The sequence below is a fragment of the Chlorocebus sabaeus genome, chromosome 12 (assembly GCF_047675955.1).
Source record: "Chlorocebus sabaeus isolate Y175 chromosome 12, mChlSab1.0.hap1, whole genome shotgun sequence".
NCBI classification, from domain to species: domain Eukaryota; kingdom Metazoa; phylum Chordata; class Mammalia; order Primates; family Cercopithecidae; genus Chlorocebus; species Chlorocebus sabaeus.
This window is the reverse complement of record NC_132915.1, coordinates 24,866,956-24,885,564: the sequence shown is the minus strand read 5'-3', so window position 1 is coordinate 24,885,564 and position 18,609 is coordinate 24,866,956. Positions and strand designations below refer to the sequence as shown.

The window sequence follows — 18,609 nt, the reverse complement described above, 5'->3', positions numbered from 1 at the left end:
TGGCTTCTCTTTGGCATATCCGAATTGCCAGCATCACTAAGCTTATGCTTTGGGGGCATTATTAGGTAGAATAAGGGTTACTGGAACATAAGCGTTGTGATACTGTGAGAATCAATCTGAGAACCCAGAGGGCTACTGACTAACAGGAGGAGAGTGCAGACTGTGTGGATTTGCTGAACAAAAGGAAGATTCACTTCCTGACTGGACAGCACAGGATGACATGAGATTTCATCATGCTACTCAGGACAGCACACGATTTAAAACTTATGAATTGTTTATTTCTGGAATTTTCCATTAAATATTTTTGGACTGCAGTTGACTACTTGTAACAAACTGTGGAAAGTAAAACTGCAGATGAGGGGGAACTACTGTAATAGTTACTGCTTATACTGCTCTTGCTATTTGCCATGGATTAAGCTAAACACATTATATACATTATTTTCTATAATGGATGCAACAATCCTACAGAGTAGCTACTATTATCTCCATTTTGTGGAGGAAGCAGCTGGGCATCTTAACCATTCCAGCTACCGCCATCAGCATTTACCTTAGGAAAAAGATGTGCTTTGAATAATCACTTCCAGTATTGAGATAATTTTCAATAATTCTACCAGCCTAACTATGAAGTTGTATTATCTAGGAGGCCTCTAGTTCTTATTTTTAATCCTTGTACCTTCGAGTAGCTTCTTACCTCTGTAACTCACTCCCACAGTAATATTTCAGGAGAAGCCAGATTCTCTGGACTATTGGTTAAGTTCTTTTAAATGGCAGTGTTTGTTATGAAAAGACTTTTCATTCTTCTGGTCCCCTCACTGGAAACTGCTCAAGAGTACAAGTTTTGATTACAGTTGCCTAAACACTAGCTCTGAATTGTCTTTCATTTACTTGAGCAATCAATTGGTTGCTCAATCATACTATCAAACTGAAAACAAGAGGAAAGGAAAGTCAACTGAACCTAACCCAAAAGAGGAACGTTTCCTGGGATGAGAATGTGTCAAAGGCAGCATAGCATGACCTAACTCTTCTGTGTAATCATGGTTGTATCATGTGTTATGGATAAATTATCTATTTTGTAAGTTAGTCCAGTGTGTGCTTCTTCAACTAACTGTGAAAGCATTCTTGAAAGACCATGAAACCTAATTATTCTAATTACCAGCACAACGGATTGATAAATGAATGATGAGGTCAGGTATCATTGTCATTAAATAGACCTCGCTCAATTATTTATCACTAGGTCTGGGGTTACAGCTCAGAGAGCTGTGCATATTGCAGCACAGTTTGCTTGAGCTCTGAGACCTGAAGACCAGATTACAATCTTGGCAGGTGGCTTTTGTTGAATGCAATTCAAGGGGGTGGTACACATTTGTTTCAGTCAGATATTTGGATGTTTTGAGGCCAATAGATATTCAAAGTTTATCTACAAATGCCTATTTCATTTCAACCATGTAGAAAAATTTCTTTAAATTATACAGATAAATACAAATGAGTAGAAGAATCGATTAGCTGTAGAAAGATATATATGTAAAGATGTTTTCTTGCATCTTAGTGTTTTAAAGACTGTTCTTTATTTTCTTAGATTCTGCTATCTGTCATGGATACTTTAGTGCTCTGTATTGATCAATGTTTATCTTCATATTGGGTTTGTTTTTGTACCTTGTTTCTAATTGTACAATGAAATACGTTTTCTGGTTAAGAAATGTGTTATTGAGGAGGATAGAATTGGGTGATACTTGTTTTTTATCATCCTGAAATCATGCCAACTCATTGCAAAGATCAGTCCTCAAACTGGTGTTAAGGCATGCCCTCTCATTGAGTCTCTGATATCTTGCAGCCCAGTGTCCCTTCTTGAAGGCCTGTAACCTGCGAAAGTACTTTCTTACATCCTATGAGCATTAGATATGGGGGATAAAGAATCCCTTCTTGCTAAACAATTATTCTTGGCCCACCCTCTGCCCCTTGGCTTTATTTTAAACCCATCCCCAACATATCTGATTAGTTGAGTCTAGTAATTCTGGCTTGGGTGGGCTATGGGGAGCACGGATTAGCTAGAATTGCTGTTCAGGGACCTCTTTGGTGTAAAACTGGGGGAGGTGGGGATCTCTCAGAGAATGAAGGAGAGGGTAGAGCACTAGGGAAGAGAAGAAATTCATACCTGAGATTATGTAATAGATAATAGAGTCTGGACTTTTGTTTGAAAGCCAGAATCAAGGTATATATGTTGAGGGTAGGGAGGGGTAGTAATTGAAAGATAAATATGAAACTATACCTAGCATCAAGGAAAACTAATAGTAATTGAAGAGACAAAAATAAAACGTGTTTATGTTGTTCAAAGGAAAATTATATTTATAACATATGACAAAAACTTCATTAATGCCATGTAGATAGGGTTCCAGATTATTAACCGAGTTTATAATTAATTTTGTAGTGGTTTTAATTTGGTTGTTACCCTGACTTCCTTCTCTGTCTCTTAAGTTTTGCTAGTTTAATGTTCACAAGCTCACAAAATTAAAAATCTTGGTAGAAATATGGAGTAGCTATTTCTTTACACTTCTGTTTAGAACAAAGTTGTGCTTTTGAATTGACCACTTATCTGGAAAGTGATACAAATCTAATAAGCAAAACTGGGTGTATTTTAAATTATCTGTTAAATACCTAGAGCAGTGGAGATGTCCTGAAAGTGAGTACTTTATTACATTTGAAAAACAAACTTTAATTTTACTACTAAGAAGGATTTCCATTTCTCTATTTATATGTGTTCTTTATACTAGAGATTAATATGATAGCTCCTCTGTATACTTAGTTTTATGAATTTCAAAATTCTTGATGCCAAATAACTGAAGTATCGTCAATTCTGCCATAACATGATGTATGGGTTCCTAAAAATCCACACACTATGCAAAATTGGGCAATAAAAACACATTTTACAAAAAAAAAATGGAGATAGGCACACAATACATAGAAACATCACTAGTGGCACGTTACAAAAAAATATGGGAATTTAGTAACAATGACAGCAATATTTTACTCATATTAATGGTTAAGAAATTTACAATAAATATGGCAGTTTACTTTGAAAAAGACCTAACGTACCCTTGTGGAAGCTGGCCTTCGAAAGGGTTGCAGTTTGTGAGTTTTTGAGAAGTGTTGGGGGGAGAGTCATTGTTGTCCCAGTTGTGAGCAGGTGTGGCTTTTCTACCTGTGTGGGGAAGTGCTGATGGATGAGGTGTATGGATTTTGTGTATTCCTACGCTGCTTGGTTTAGCTGGGTGCAGTCTTCTGCATCTACCTGGTGTTTCTTGTGGATAGAATCACACATAAGCAAACCCCAAACTTGTGTTATGATCAAATTGTTCTGTAATATATCAATTATGTTAGAACAAGGTCATGGTTTCAAAACCAGCATTGCCGTAGAATTGACTGTGTAATAATCCCTTCCACACTTTCACATCTATGATCCCACCTTATTCTTGCCACCATCTTAGCAAGCAGGGGTGCGATTGCCTGAGCATTTGTTTTCTGGGAAATCTTGACCTATTAAAAGTCACACAGTAACTGAGGGAACCTGTGTCAGAGCTTGCCTAGGTCTGTGTGAGTCTAAGGCAGGCGTGCTTTCCTCTGAAAAGCCAGACACTCGTGTATGTGGGACAAAGAGCATCAGAAACATGGGCAAGGTCATAGAGACAGATCCCAGAGACAGGATTAGAAGCCAACTTGCCTGATTTTCTGCTTAGAGGCTTCAGTTCACCATTTTAGAAAGTGCCTGCTGGCTGCCACCCTCCCTCCTGTCTTATCACCTCTAAAACACATTGTTAATGCTTAGATAGGATGTATTTTCTTCACTGCATGAATCTAAAAACCCAGCCATGAGAACTCAGCTTCTAATTTTTGCCATTGCTTTATTGGATATTTTAGAACGTGCAGAAGGTTTTAGAAATTGTTTTTCAACTAATTTTTACCAGCACAGAGGTCATGTCAAGTGTTAGGGTGTTTGACAACAAGCCCAGTCTAGTCTATTAATTGAGTTTCAGAGAAGGTTAATGATAAAGGGTGCAATCCCGAAGTCTGGGAATGACTTTGCTTTCAAGCATTAATTATTGTGGAAAATAAAATTATTAAATACTCCCTTGTCTACATCTACCCCAAACTATGTCAATCAGCTCTGTTTCTAGAAGGTTTACATTTATTAAACACTCCCTGTGGTCAATGCAATTGTCAATGCGATGGAAGCTACAATAAGACAAGGTATTGTATCTGCTATCAGGAAACTGATTTGGGAGTTCTGTTTGGCGACCAAAGAGAATCTTTACCACTGTGCCTACATTTTTATGCCAGAATATGGGTGGGTGCACATGTACAGGTGAGTAATGAGGCCCCACTCCCTAGTATTAGTTAAGTCAGCAGGTGTATGCTGTTTTTTTGGTCACTGTGTATTGTAAAATTCTGAGTTTGGCACTGATACTAGGGAACATCTTACAAAAAAAATTCCTCACTGACCCCTTTTTTTTTTTTTTTTTTTTTTTTTTGAGACAGAGTTTCACTCTGTTGCCCCAGGCTGGGGCGCAGTGGCACAATCACAGCTCACTGCAACCTCCGCCTCCCAGGTTCAAGTGATACCCCTACCTCAGCCTCCCCAGTAGCTGGGATGACAGGTGCACACCATCATACCTGGTCAATTTTTGTATTTTTAGTAGAGGCGGGGTTTCACTATGTTGGCCAGGGTGGTCTTGAACTCCTGACCTCAAGTGATCTGCCCACCTTGGCTTCCCAAAGTGTTGGGATTACAGGTATGAGTCACTGCGCCTAGCCAGACCCTTCATTTTTAAAAGTTGACTTTATATGTTAATAGGAGTTTAATTATAGTCATATGTTGAAGGGTCTTGTCTGTAAAACCACATATTCCAGGGGCCATCCAACTGAGGATAGCATTGCACTTGTGGAACCACAATCCAGGCTTTGGTTATCTGTTTCTACTGTGACAGAGGCTACTCCATCACTTAAACTATATGTTCTGCAGCCCCTGAGAGGTGAAGAGAAGCCTGGGTTGCCTCTATTTGTAATTTTCTTTTTTGTAATTTTTTTTGGTAAATTGTTTTTCAAACAAACAACAAATATGACTGTCCCAGTCAGTTCAAGCTGATAGAACAAATGACCATAGACCGGGTGGCTTAAACGACAGGCATTTATTTCTCGCAGTGCTACAGGCTGAAAGTCTAACATCGAAGTGCCAGCATGGTCGGGCTCTGGCAAGGGCCATCTCCCAGGTTGCAGATGGCTGGCTCCTTCTGTCTTCACGTAGTGGAAGCAGGGCTAGCTAGCTCTCTGGCCACTACTTATAAGGACACTAATTCCATCCGTGAGGGTTCTACCCCCATGGTCCAATTACCTCCTAAAGACCCCACCTCCAAATACCATCACATTGGAGATTAGATTTCAACATACAGATTTCGATAGGGACAAAAACATTCAGTCTATAACAATGATCAAACAAGGTTACAAAAATTGTAGGGTATGTAGCATGCTTGCATTATGTTTTGATGAATTAATGTTTTTTATTATGTATACCAAAGAAACCAATGTAACTGCTGTAAATGTATAACTATTTGGGAGTAATGTTAAAGTTTACATTTAAAGCCCTTTCTGAATGTGAGGCTGAAAGTATTCCTTTTCTCTCTTTTTCTCTTCTCAACCCCATTTATTTTACAGAATGATTTTTCTGTTTTAGGTCATAATTGCTTTTTTTTTTTTTAACAGGATTAAGTACCAGGTCATTAAATGTGTTCTATGTCAGTTTGACCTAACTTCTCTGCCCTTTTCTTTTTTTCTAAAGGAATTCTTTAAAAAGAAGAAAGGGAAGTATTTTAAAATAAACATTTGACTGCCAGAATCTGATGTAAACTTCAGACTCAATTTTACATGTGATAGAAATGAAAAGAACTAAGGTTCTCTATTACGACATTTAGCATCAATTCCTTTTCAATGATTCCAGTTGATTAATAAGTGAGCTAAAATATCTTACTCTTCCTGGTCAGCATTTAAAAATTTAAACATGAATTGAAAATCTCTAGGTTATAAAACACAGTCTAGGTTCACTTGTGAGGGATCTAGAACAAATAAGACTGCAGGCCCGGTATAATCAACTGTCCACTACTTCTATATTCTAGTCATTGAAACTCACCTCCCTTTATCCCTTATGTTATTTTTATTTTCTCAGGGAAGCAAAAAAATTTGTGAGTGAAAATGAAGGGGCTCTTGGGAAAGGAAAAGGAAAACGGTGGTTTGCATTTAAGATGATGATGGCCAAGGTAGGTATTTTTGTAGTTGTCTGGTTTATGGCATATTGCCTCTAAGAAGAACATTGATTCTTTTCTAAAGGGGTGAAAAAAAATCTTACGTTTTGTATCTATAAAACACAAATACTCATACAGTATATACACAGTATATCTGTGGTATTGAAATTTACAGGGGAGATTTAAAAAATTATTCTTAGAGGAGTTAAAATGAAAAATAAGTCAAGAAATAGAGATTTATGGCAAAAGACTTACTTGTGTGACTTTAGCACTTCCAAATATAAAAGATTGCGTCCTTCTTCATTTTCATTCTCTGGAAGTGAAGGGGTTCTGGTCAAGTTGTTTTCCTCAAAGTGTCTATATAGCTTTTTTCTACCAGGAACATCAACTATACAGTGGACAGAAAATAAGAAAAAAAAATGATATACTGATACAAATATAGATTTTGGGGGAAAGACAGAAAGGCAATAACATTTATTTAACACTTACTATGTGCCAAGCACTGAATTGAATTATTTTATAAAGTTATATTTAATTCTTACAGTAAAGCAGGAACATAGATATTATTATCTCCTCTTTACAAATGTTATACCAACTGTAAGCTAAATGTACTCCATAAAGTTTTGTGAATAAGTCATACATCTTAACTTTCATACACACACACACACACACACACACACACACACAATAGATTAATTTTGTCTGTTTTTCTACAGTTTAAATAAATGGAATCATATGGTATCTATGCATTTGTTTTTGGCTTCTTTGATGCAATGTTATGTTCACAAGATATATCCACATTGTTGTGGGAGTTATAGTTCATTTTTATTCATGTGTGGTATTCTATTGTATAAAGATGCCATGACAATTTATTTACCCATTCTATTGTAGATTGGACATTTGGGCTGTTTCTAGTTATGAGTGATCTTTTTTTGTTTGTTTGTTTTTAAAATTAACTCATACACAATTACTTGTCTTCTGGTTTGTTGAAACAATAATCCAGACCTTTGCTACAATAATGTCTGTTAAAATGGCTGGCCATGAAATCTCCAGCAATACATTCATCTGAAGGGCATTCTTGACGAAGGCAACTAATTTTGCCATTTTCATCCACCCTGTAGTGTTTCAGGACAGTAAGCTTAACCTTCCTTTTCTTATGCTTATTCTTCTTTGCAGTGGTGTAAGATTTCTTCCTTTTCTTAGCACCACTATGAAGTCTCAACACAAGATGAAGAGTAGACTCCTTTTGAATGTTGTATCCAGACAAAGCACATCCACCTTCCAGTTTCTTCTCAACACAGATCAGTCTTTGCTGATCAGTAGAAATTCCTGTTTTATCCTAGATCTTGGACTTTGCATTTTCTGTTGTATCCAAGAGTTCAAACTCAAGAGTGATGGTGTTTCCCATAAGGGTTTTTAAAGAAAATCTGTGTTTTCGTGGTGGTTCCACTGCAGAAGACAGACGGAAAAAAAAAGCGTGGGCAATCTTTTGAACTTCAGACTGTCTCATGCTATTATTTAGACAATAGTGCCTGTCCAGCTTCCACTTCATCCCTGCATAATGTGCACACATGCAAAATTCTCTGCCACATTCTCATTCTTCCCGGTGGTCCTCTTGACCATGGATGACCCAACACTAGAGTTAAAGAGAAAGAAGGCCTTTTGCAAAAAGAATTTGTGACTTGTTTTCTTCTGTTTCCATTAAGCTGACTATTCTGCCTCTACCAGATTGAAGTGTCTCCTGTCATAGAACTTACCATCTTGTATTGAACTCACCTATTTGTACACAAACTACCCTGGTAGATCAGAAGGCTTTCAAAACAGGACCTGGAAATAAAAGACAGAAAATAAAATTTATTCATATTGAGTCCTCCATACAATGAAAACTAATTAAACACACACTCTGTTCCAATCACCCTATTATATGCTAATTCCCTGCTTTCTTATTGTTTTATACAATAAATAGCTCTTTCTGAGAGGCCAGCATATTTTCCACAAAACAGGGGGTTGATAAACAGTTTTTTGTTGAATTAAATTGGTCTAGGGTTAGTGGAGAACAGGGAAACAAGTGAAACCTACTGTTTCCCCCTTTGACTAGAAAGTAGTATTTGCTGCCAGAGAGACATTTCCAAGCTCATTGCATTGTCGTGTTTTGAGGTAGGGGATAAACATCTTGACAAATCAAGAGGTTGGACTTTACTGTTGTATTTGACTTTCTTTTCAGAAATGGGTAAAATTCCTCCGTGATTTTGAGAACTTCAAAGCTGCGTGTGTCCCATGGGAAAATAAAATCAAGGCTATTGAAAGTAAGTGCTCATCAGATCTCAGATGGAGAAGGTTGTCTTAGAGAAATAGCTCGTAAGCTTATCAGACGCCTTTCTCAGTTTCTGGACTTTTGGAAAGACTGAAAACAAATGAACAAAAACAATCAAATAAACAAAAACGTTGTTTATGCCTGCTTTCATCACTGTGAAGATTTGCTAGCACAATACTGGGGACCCCACTCTCATGTTCTACCTTAGTCCAAAACATTACCATTCTAACCTGGTTTTCTTTCCTATACAGGGAAGTCACTATTGTGCACAATGACATTGAGTCATCTTATTTGGAAGGCAGAGATTTTATTTTGGCAATGAACATGACATCGAGAATATATACTCTCATGAATGTTAGACAGTAATCAAAATGAACAATGTTTAAAAAGTGAAGAAGTCTTGGTCTGGGAGCAGTGGCTCATGGCTGTAATCCCAGCACTTTGGGAGGCTGAGGTGGGCGGATCACTTGAGGTCAGGAGTTCGACACCAGCCCAGCCAACATGGTGAATCCCCATCTCTACTAAAAGTACAAAAAGTTAGCCAGGCCTGGTGCAAGAGCCTGTAGCCTCAGCTACTTGGGAGGCTGATGCAAGAGAATCACTGGAACCCGGGAGGTAGAGGTTGCAGTGAGTTGAGATTGCACTATTGCGCTCCAACCTGGGTGACACAGTGAGACTCTGTTTTGAAAGAAAGAAAGAAAGACAGAAAGAGAAAGAAAGAAAAAGAAAGGAAGGAAGGAAGGAAGGAAAGAAGGAAGGAAGGAAGGAAGGAAGGAAGGAAGGAAGGAAGGAAGGAAGGAAGGAAGGAAGGAAGGAAGGAAAAGAGAAGTCTTAAAACCTCATTTTCAAATCTCTGAAGTAGAATAAGCAATAGTCATCCAGGAGCTTGCTATCTGAATATTCACATTGTGCATTTATTTTGTGGAATATTCATAGGAAGGAAGGAAGGAGAATATAGCCAATCAAAAACCTATTTATCAGTACTTTAGGCTTAGAATAAGGCAAATAAAAATTTTAAAATATTGTAAATAAAAATAGTAAATAGTTTTTTAAAATAATAATCTAAAAAAAGGGATAACATTTGAAAAAATTTTGAGCATAATCTTACCATATTCTGGTTTCTAATGGTTTCAACTAGGATCTGATTTTTATCCATTCCTCTCTAGATTGGAGGCAGGTTTTCCTGCTGGTTAAGTGTGGTGTTGTATAATTAAAATGGAGGCTCCATAGGGAGATAACACAGCTGATGGATAGCTTGCTGACATGATTGGGCATGTTTTAGGAGTGGCTAACCCTCAGTTCCCTGTCTCTCAATATTGGATGGCAATTATTAAGTGGCAATGAATTAAAATACATCAGCTCATTAATTGTACCCCCTTTCACACACTCCCGGTGCCATTTCTTTCTTGCTTTAATTTCCTCCTTAACACTTACCACTATCTGAAATACTATATCTTTAATTTTTTGATGCAATCTTAATTCATTTTATTTCATGTTCATTTCTCCCAATAGATGGGAAATTTAGTTTTGTTCACTCCTGCATTCCACTTGGCACTTAATAAATCTGTATTAAATAAAATTACAGACAAACTCGCTAAATGTCTAACATTCTAGGAAAAAAGAAAGGAATTCAGATACATCAAAAAAGAGCAGGCATCATGGATTTCTTAGGTTTCAACTGTACAACTCAAATGTGGTAGGTTGAGAGGCATTGAAAAACAGAAGGCCATTTGGAGCATTAAGATCCTGATACAATATATATGGTAAGAACTCTGAATTTGGTCTTTGCTTTGCTGCAGATTAGCTGTTTGACTTCGAGCCAGTCATTTAACCCCTCTGGATCTCAGTCTACTAATTTATAAAATTATAGGGCTGAGTCTTGATCAGTTGTTAGATAAATCCCAAGAAATTTGTAATTAGTGATAGGTAAATACATACATTTGAAAATTATTTTTAAAGCACACTAGAGCAGGTTCTAGCCTATCCTAATAGTAATATCATGCTCATTTGGGTTCCAATAGGCTATAGCCCATGAAACAAAAACAGACAGAATTATTTCTATTGCCAGAAATTACATGCAGCAAGAGTTACACATATGACTACCATCCATCATAAGTGTCACAGTAGAAAAGACAGATTGAGAGCTATCCAATAATAACCTTCAGTTATCTCCTCTCTTCTTCTCCTCTTCTAGTAAATTTGGAAAGCCAAGCTGGAAAATTCAGGCAAATGTAGATTATTTTTCTTTCCATATATAATTTATGATTTGATTAGTTTGTCATGACTTCTTCACTGTTAATGGTGCTGTGTCTCAACAGTGAAGAATTGAGCTTTATTTTTTATTCTATCAATACTCACCACACCTCTGTTTATTGAGTACCACCATGAGCCAGATGCTCTACGAACATTATTTCATTTAATCTTCCTACATGTGCACATTAACCTTCCTATTTTACAGTTGTGGTTAAATAACTGTCCCAGAATTAGTAGCAGAGCTGAGATATAAGGCAAAATCTGTCTGGGTTCAAAACGTATGCTTTTCCATGTGTTATGCTGCTTTCTCCTTTAGGGAAGGTTTTACATACTTTTTCTTTTTAAACATGTTTTGCACCAGTTCCTAAAAAAGTGTTCTACGAGGCCAATGGCAGGATGAGCAGTTATAGATTTTCTTGATCGTTATCAAGGAATTATTTTTCATTTTCTCATGTATTTACTTTTTAGTGAGTGATTTATTTAATTACATGTTTTGTATCCTGTAAGATGCTTAATGTACTGATTTTAATGATAACCATGAGATTTTGGGCTATAGTATTAGTTGAAAAGAATATGAAACCTATGTAAGAATATATTATTAGAGCATTGGATTGGACTATCTTATAAAAAGTACCCTACTAAATATAGGTAAAACATGTATCTGTGATGGCCTTTGAAACTGAACTTAATGAAAAACGGAAAGAAATACGACATGTAATTGATTTTCTAAGAGTTGAGGACTTTTTGACCCCCACCACCTCTATAGTTCAGACAATCTATTTAAATCTCTGGTCCTCTGTTTCCACATTTGGGGCTTCTACAATATCTACCACATCTTGGGTTTAACTAGTCACTGTACAAGATCATTTCCAGCTCAACATTCTATGATGTATAAGTTACAGTCAGGTTTACATGTGTATGTGGGCATGTGAAATTCATTAATTTATACTTTTGATTGATAAATCCTGAAAAATTTAAATGCAAAGCAGATTTATACTAAGAGAGGACTATATAATTGCCTTCTGAAATTGTTTTCAAAATAAAGTTGGTTAAGTGTATACCCTACTTACAGAATATATATTTAATTTTAAAACTAATATAAATGCTTTTCTCTAAAATAAATGGCCATTTAATCTTACAAAAGGTTCGGAAGTATCATTACATTCCATTTCAACATCAGAATCATCTAATATATATCTTGTTTAATCCTCAGAATAAGCCTGACATTATTGATTAACTGAGCAAATACTGGATGCCTAACATGTCTCCTTAGGTATGTTTCTAGACACTGTTGCTACTGAAAAAGACAGCAAAGACTCTACCCTCATTGATCTTACATTCAAATGTGTTAATGTATGTATGCTTGGATGGGGAAGACAGATTATAATATAAGCAAATAAATAATGAAGGTAATTGTGGATTATAGTAAATGGCATGGTCAAAAGAGGAGCTGTTGCCTTCCATTCCCAGCAACCTTTCTAATCCACTTTGTCCTTCTCTCTGCTCAGTATCTAAATAATACTGAACAAGTATTTTTTAAATGTGCTTTTAAAGGAGTCCAAAATTAACAGCCTTCACTGGGTTTTCCCAAAGTTCTGTCCAATAATTTGCAGAATCAAGAGTGGGACCCAAATTAGAGTGTAAAATTCATACTGTTTCCATCTTGATTCTAGTAAGACCTAGATCTCTTTATTAGTGTGAAGTGGATTCTCACCTGATGACTCCCAACTCTTTTTCACTTAAAAAATAGATTTGATAATTTCTGCCACAGAGGATACTGTGACGTTATGCATCACGTGGGAATACTGTGGGGTTTTACTGTCACATCAGCCCTAAGGGGATCATGCCTAAAACTCGAGGGTTACTCTTGTGGACACATCTCATTCATCTCATTGAATTGCGTATTTTTCTGAAGCAACTGCATATTTATACCTCCAGGAAATATAATCTATACCCATTGTGATGCCAACATTATTATTAAGACTATAAATTAAATAATTGAATGTATTTCTAGCTGGTAATTACAAATTTTTCTCAGGATCAAAATCTGCTTTTTCCTAATAATAGATTACATCATCAAAATTATGGTGTCAGAAACCTATTTTTTTTCCAGACTGGAACTAGCTTTGGATAGGTAACCCAAGCACAGGGCTTAAACCTTATGTTTCCTTGCTGCCCTAAGAACTCTAGAAAATACAAATCAATTTTGTCACTTTTAATTCCCTACCCCTAAATAGTTTGAAAAAATTGTGCTTCCTATCCTGCTTAACATGATGGTGTTTATATCGTAGTCACACAGCAGGTCATTTAATTGGTCTTTTCCCATTTAGAAATGCTCATATTTATCTGCTTGTTTTATTACCCATCTGTTCAAAAGGAAATGCTGTGTTATGACATTGTTTTACAAATTACTTTGCCTTAATAATAAGCAACCAGAAAGAGAGTTGAAATTTTAACTTTAATTTGAAAGAAACAAGAATATCTAGTACCAAGAATATGCTTAAGCATAAAGCCTCAGTTTAATACATATTAGAGACTCTGTTTTGTTTTGTTTTGAGACAGAGTCTTGCTCTGTTGCCCAGGCTGGAGTGTAGTGGTGCGATCTTGACTCACTGTAACCCTCCGCCTCCTGGGTTCAAGTGATTCTCCTGCCTCAGCCTCCTGAGTAGCTGGGATTACAGGCTCCTGCCACCATGCCCAACTAATTTTTCTATTTTTAGTAGAGATGGGGTTTTGCCATGTTGGCCAGGCAGGTCTTGAACTCCTGACCTCGTGATCTGCCCGGCTCAGCCTCCAAAAGTGCTGGGATTACAGGAGTGAGCCCCCAAGTCTGGCCAAGACTCTGTTTTTATACGTTAATAATTTACTCTGGAAGCAGCATTTATCAGTCTGATTAAAGAAAAAAGAATTGGTCATTATGGGCCTCAAATTTGTGAATTTGACTGGCTTTAGCTGATAGATGGATATTATCTATGCCTATTGTTTCAGAAACACATATTCATTGCATATTTATTGTATATATCATAGTTTTAAGAAAAGTAATTGAACTATGTTTTACTTAAGGGGCCATATGGCAGTGTGGTTAAGAGACATCTAGATTTGGAGTCAAACACCTGTAGCTCAAGACTGCCTGGTTTAGAAGCCTGGCTTCCTCGTTTACTAGCTATGTAACCTATAGATCTAAGTCTCTGTAAAATGAGAAAACAATAGTTCCCATCTTGTAAGGATTTGATGATCATTAAATAAGTTAATACATACAGATCAAATTGGTGTTTGAAACAAAGATTCATTAAATGTTACCTATTAGTAATCAACTTTTGAGTCAGTCAACTACTGTGTTCAAGTTTTTGTTTCCTGATTCATGGTGGGACTAATAATACTTAACCTGATTAAATTCTAGTGGCAGCATAATGCATTGATGCTGATAAAGTTCTTGGAACACATAACTGACCATCGAGATATGCTAGCTCTTATTATTATTATTACTACTCATTTTGCTTCGTTACACTGAGAGACTAAGTATGTAAAAATTGCTATTCTTTTCATTTATACTCTTTTAGACACACTAATGAGGCATTTCTTTTTAGTGAACATCAGTTTTAGTCAACAACATCCGGTAGGATAGAACCACTAGATAAAAGGGATAAAGAGGGAAGATTTCTTCTTTTTTATTTTTGTGTAGAGACAGGAAAAACTGGAGTTTTTATGACAACCTGTTGTTTCATTTTCTCTCCTTTAAGATCTTCGTTTATTTTGTTACTGTGTTTTCTCCTCTGCCATTGATAGGTCTAGTGTAGAAGACACTTTGTCTTCTGGATTTCTTAGTCTCTTCTACCTGTGTCTGGGTCTTTCTACAGTCATTCTAATTTTAATGAAATCTGTTGGCTTGCAATTCATTTTCTTTACACTTAGGATTCTGTAAAGACTCAACCTCCAAATAAAATAGTTGTGAAGCCACTGTCAAATCTGAGAACTGGAGTTTGGAAGTTTTGAACTCTAAAGTATATTTCATTATAATGCATGTGCATGTTGGAGGAAGGGATACTTCCTGAAACATCTTAATCACTTCTCTCTTTTACATTTAGGTATATTTGTACTCCACACACAAGGAACTCATTTGCCAGGGATTGTGTTTAGGGGGTGAGAGGATGGGCTGTGGCAATAATTAGAAGAGCAAAACCATAAGAAGGAAGGAAGGAAGGAAGGAAGGAAGGAAGGAAGGAAGGAAGGAAGGAAGGAAGGAAGGGTGGGTTAGTATCCTATATGTGGAACTTCATACTGGAGGATCCACATGTGACTCCAGGGAAAAACCTACCTTGATTCCTAGTGACCAAGGCTTTCCTCCGGTAAATGAGTAACCGTAATGAGTAACAAACTGGAAGTCCACTGCCTTCAATAAAACATGATGAATGAACCTGGCTGAGCAGCCCTCAGGTAGCCGTTACCAGAGAACGTAGATAACAGCCATGAAATGGTATGAAGTCACAGGGAGCCAAGAGGGTGATCAGATGTCCTAGGAGAAGCAGACCAGTGCACCTGGTGACAGCACTGGGCTGGGGTGGGGTGGGGTTGTGTATCAAAACCACACACCCTTAGAAATGTTATAGAACTCTGTACTCCTTGGCAATGTGAAATCATTCAAATTCCCTTGTGAGTATAAAGAAAAATACTCAGACTTCAAAATCGTTGATTTCTTCCAAAATATCCATTTAAAGGTTGACTTCTTAAGTTTCTAAAAAAACCTGCCACTGTGTTGTGGGAATAAGAAAGATGGTAAGTAAAGAATAGACAAAGGGGCTGGGCATGGTGGCTCACTCCTGTGATCTCAGCACTTTGGGAGGCTGAGGCAGGTGGATCACAAGGTCAGGAGATAGAGACCAGCCTGGCCAACATGGTGAAACCCCGTCTCTACTAAAAATACAAAAATTAGCCAGGTGTGGTGGTGGGTGCCTGTAATCCCAGCTACTCAGGAGGCTGAGGGAGGAGAATCGCTTGAAACTGGAAAGCAGAGGTTACAGTGAGCCAAGATTGCACCATTGCACTCCAGCCTGGGTGACAAGGGCAAAACTTCTCAAAACAAAACAAAAAAATAATAGACAAAGGTTCAGAAATAGAGGTGTTACTGTCCTGTGAGGCAGGCCTCATCTAAGTAAGTAGAGGCTGGAATTTGCTACCCATGAGCCTTCCTTTTCCATTGATAATGCTTCCCCACTGATAATGTTTCAAAGCCGGAAGGCTCCAGAAAATCATTGGTCAATAGAGATGTTTAGCTGAATGTTAGCTGAATGGGACAGAACACATGGGCTGATGCAGCCGGGGACTGAAGCCGTTTGTTGTTTTTTCTTGGGCAACTGACAATGATAATTTGGAAGATTGGGAAAGTTAGCAACTTGGTGCTGAATCTTAAATGACCATCAAAGAAACTTTTGCTTTTGTAAATCTATGAAATTTTGAAATTTGAACCTAAGACTAAAATTCTTCATTTTTCTTCTTCCACTCTCTGCTTTAAGAAGGTGCTTTTTTTTTTTTTTTTTTTTTTTTTTTTTTTTCCGGTCAACAAGAATTAACCAATCACTTTACTTTTCACTTCTGGGGGCAGGGATGAGTTGACTGAACATTCTTGCCTATTGCCTATTCATTCCCCAAAGCTGAAGTGGTTTTTTAAAAGTCATGCTCACCACCCCTTCCTCTGGTCCTAATGCTTAACACCTGTCAGTGTGTGGTTTGACCTCTCCATCCTTATCTGTTACCACTTTCCCTCATTCATGCACTCCAACTGCACAGGCCTGAGTTTTGTTCCTCAATTGTCCCAAGCCCTTGCCCCTTAGGATCTTTGTTCTGGCTTTTTCTTCTGCTTGAGCTGCTCTTCCCCAGCTCAGCGTGTTGCTATCTCTTCCTCAAACTTCAGATCTCTGCTTAGATGACATCTCTGATATTCTTTCCTTGACAAATCTTTCTAAAGCAACCCCTCTCAATACTTCCCCTTCCCTCCTGTAGTACCTGCTATTATCTCTATCTCTATCTCCTGTCATCTCTATCTATATGTATCTATATCTATAGCTAATATCTATGTCTGTATCTCTAGCTTTATATCTTTCTATATATGTTACATATTTGCTGTATCCATACCTCACTAAAATGTAAGTTCTATTATAGCAGTCCCCCTATCTATGACATTGTGCTTCACATCTAAGATAATTTCTGGCATAAGATGTGTGGAGCGAATGAATGAATTTCAGCTTTTATACTGTCCCCGTAAAATTCCAGTAATGGGGGAAACAGCACAGGACTGCTGGTAAGATAACTATCTGTAAAAGATGTGATAAACTCTGTTTGAGAACATTGTTTGCCTGAGAAAAGGGGGAGAAAAATAGCAGTAATTATAATTATAGTGGTAGCTAATTACTAGCTGGGCACCGTAGTTACCTTTACATATATTTGCTCACTTATCAGTATTAACTCAAGGAATAAAATGCACTCTGCAGGTGGCAATCATGGCTGCTCAGCAAAAGGCAGCTTTCCCTTGGATGGACTCTGATGGGGTAGGTCACATGCAGTCTGCACAACTGCATTCTACGTACCTTCTACATTCCACATGACAGGGAATGCTTCCAGCATGATTAACATTTTCTCTTCCTGAAGAGAGAGAAAAGAATGCTATAGCCTGTAAATATAAAAAGCACTAATGCCTCACAATAGATTTGTTTTGAAGGTGACTAAGACAAAGCTCTTTTTGTTTGTTTGTTTGTTTGCTTTGATCTCTCTTCAAACTTTTTATTTTCTTTGTAATAGGTCAGTTTGGCTCCTCAGTGGCCTCATACTTCCTCTTCTTGAGATGGATGTATGGCGTCAATATGGTTCTCTTTATCCTGACATTTAGCCTCATCATGTTGCCAGAGGTGAGATCTGACTTCTAGTTTACAAAACATGCTGAAAAAATGTTTCTCCCAGAAAAGTGTTTGTCTCTTCTTTAAGGGTGGAATAATTAATTGGCTATTTTCACATCTTGGAGTCATAGGATTTGTAATGAGATAAACCTTCAAAATGGTGCCCATGGGCCCAAGGTCCCAATTCTTCCACTAAAGAGTGTGTGAGCCTCTTGAAATTATATAACTTATGTATAATTTCCCATGTATGTTTAAAAGTACATTTTTATGTGGAAAGTTTCATGGCTTCTTTCAGTTTCCCAAGGGGGTCCCTGTTCCTAAATGTTAAAAATTATTGTTCAAGAGGGAGACTCTGACACTCTGTGAGTTGTATTTATTTATTTTGCCAAGTTAGCTTTGAAAGAAATGCTTCTTTAATGCAACTCTAAGCCTCCAGACTTTCTATACTGAAGAAACACAAAATGAACATTTTCCCCCTAGAACACAAAGTAAGATAATGCCCACAACACGCACACACACACACACACAAATAGTGGGATGGGATGAGAGTGGGAGTGGGGTCTTTTAGGTCCAAAGTCAGAAACTAAAACAGACAGAGGGTCCAAATCAAGGAAGACACAGCCCTGAGCTGATGTGGGGAAAGGGTCAGCTGAGGCCAAAAAGCTAGACTGAGGTCAGAGCCTTCACCCATATGAAGTTAAATGATTCTGACACCTTTGAATGCTTACCTTACAAAAGTTGGGCTAGGTTTTATTTAACCTACAAAGGACCTTTTAGGACCAGTATTTCAAAGCCAATGTGGTTCATACAGCATTGACAGTGACCAAAATTTGGTGTTCTGGGTGACTTTTTATCTTGATAACTTCAA

The 18,609-nt window shown here is 37.3% G+C and overlaps 1 protein-coding gene and 1 pseudogene across 1 annotated transcript in view; one reads left to right on the top strand and one right to left on the bottom strand.

Annotated features, from left to right (window-relative positions):
• TMC1 (transmembrane channel like 1) overlaps positions 1–18,609 on the top strand; it is a 184,152-nt gene that overhangs the window by 78,467 nt on the left and 87,076 nt on the right. The window contains exons 7-9 of the mRNA XM_073022220.1: positions 6,212–6,302; positions 8,512–8,593; positions 17,647–17,753. Coding sequence (XP_072878321.1) covers positions 6,212–6,302; positions 8,512–8,593; positions 17,647–17,753 — 280 coding nt within the window. The remainder of the gene's footprint in view (positions 1–6,211; positions 6,303–8,511; positions 8,594–17,646; positions 17,754–18,609) is intronic.
• LOC119624345 (ubiquitin-ribosomal protein eS31 fusion protein-like) lies at positions 7,255–7,839 on the bottom strand (annotated as a pseudogene).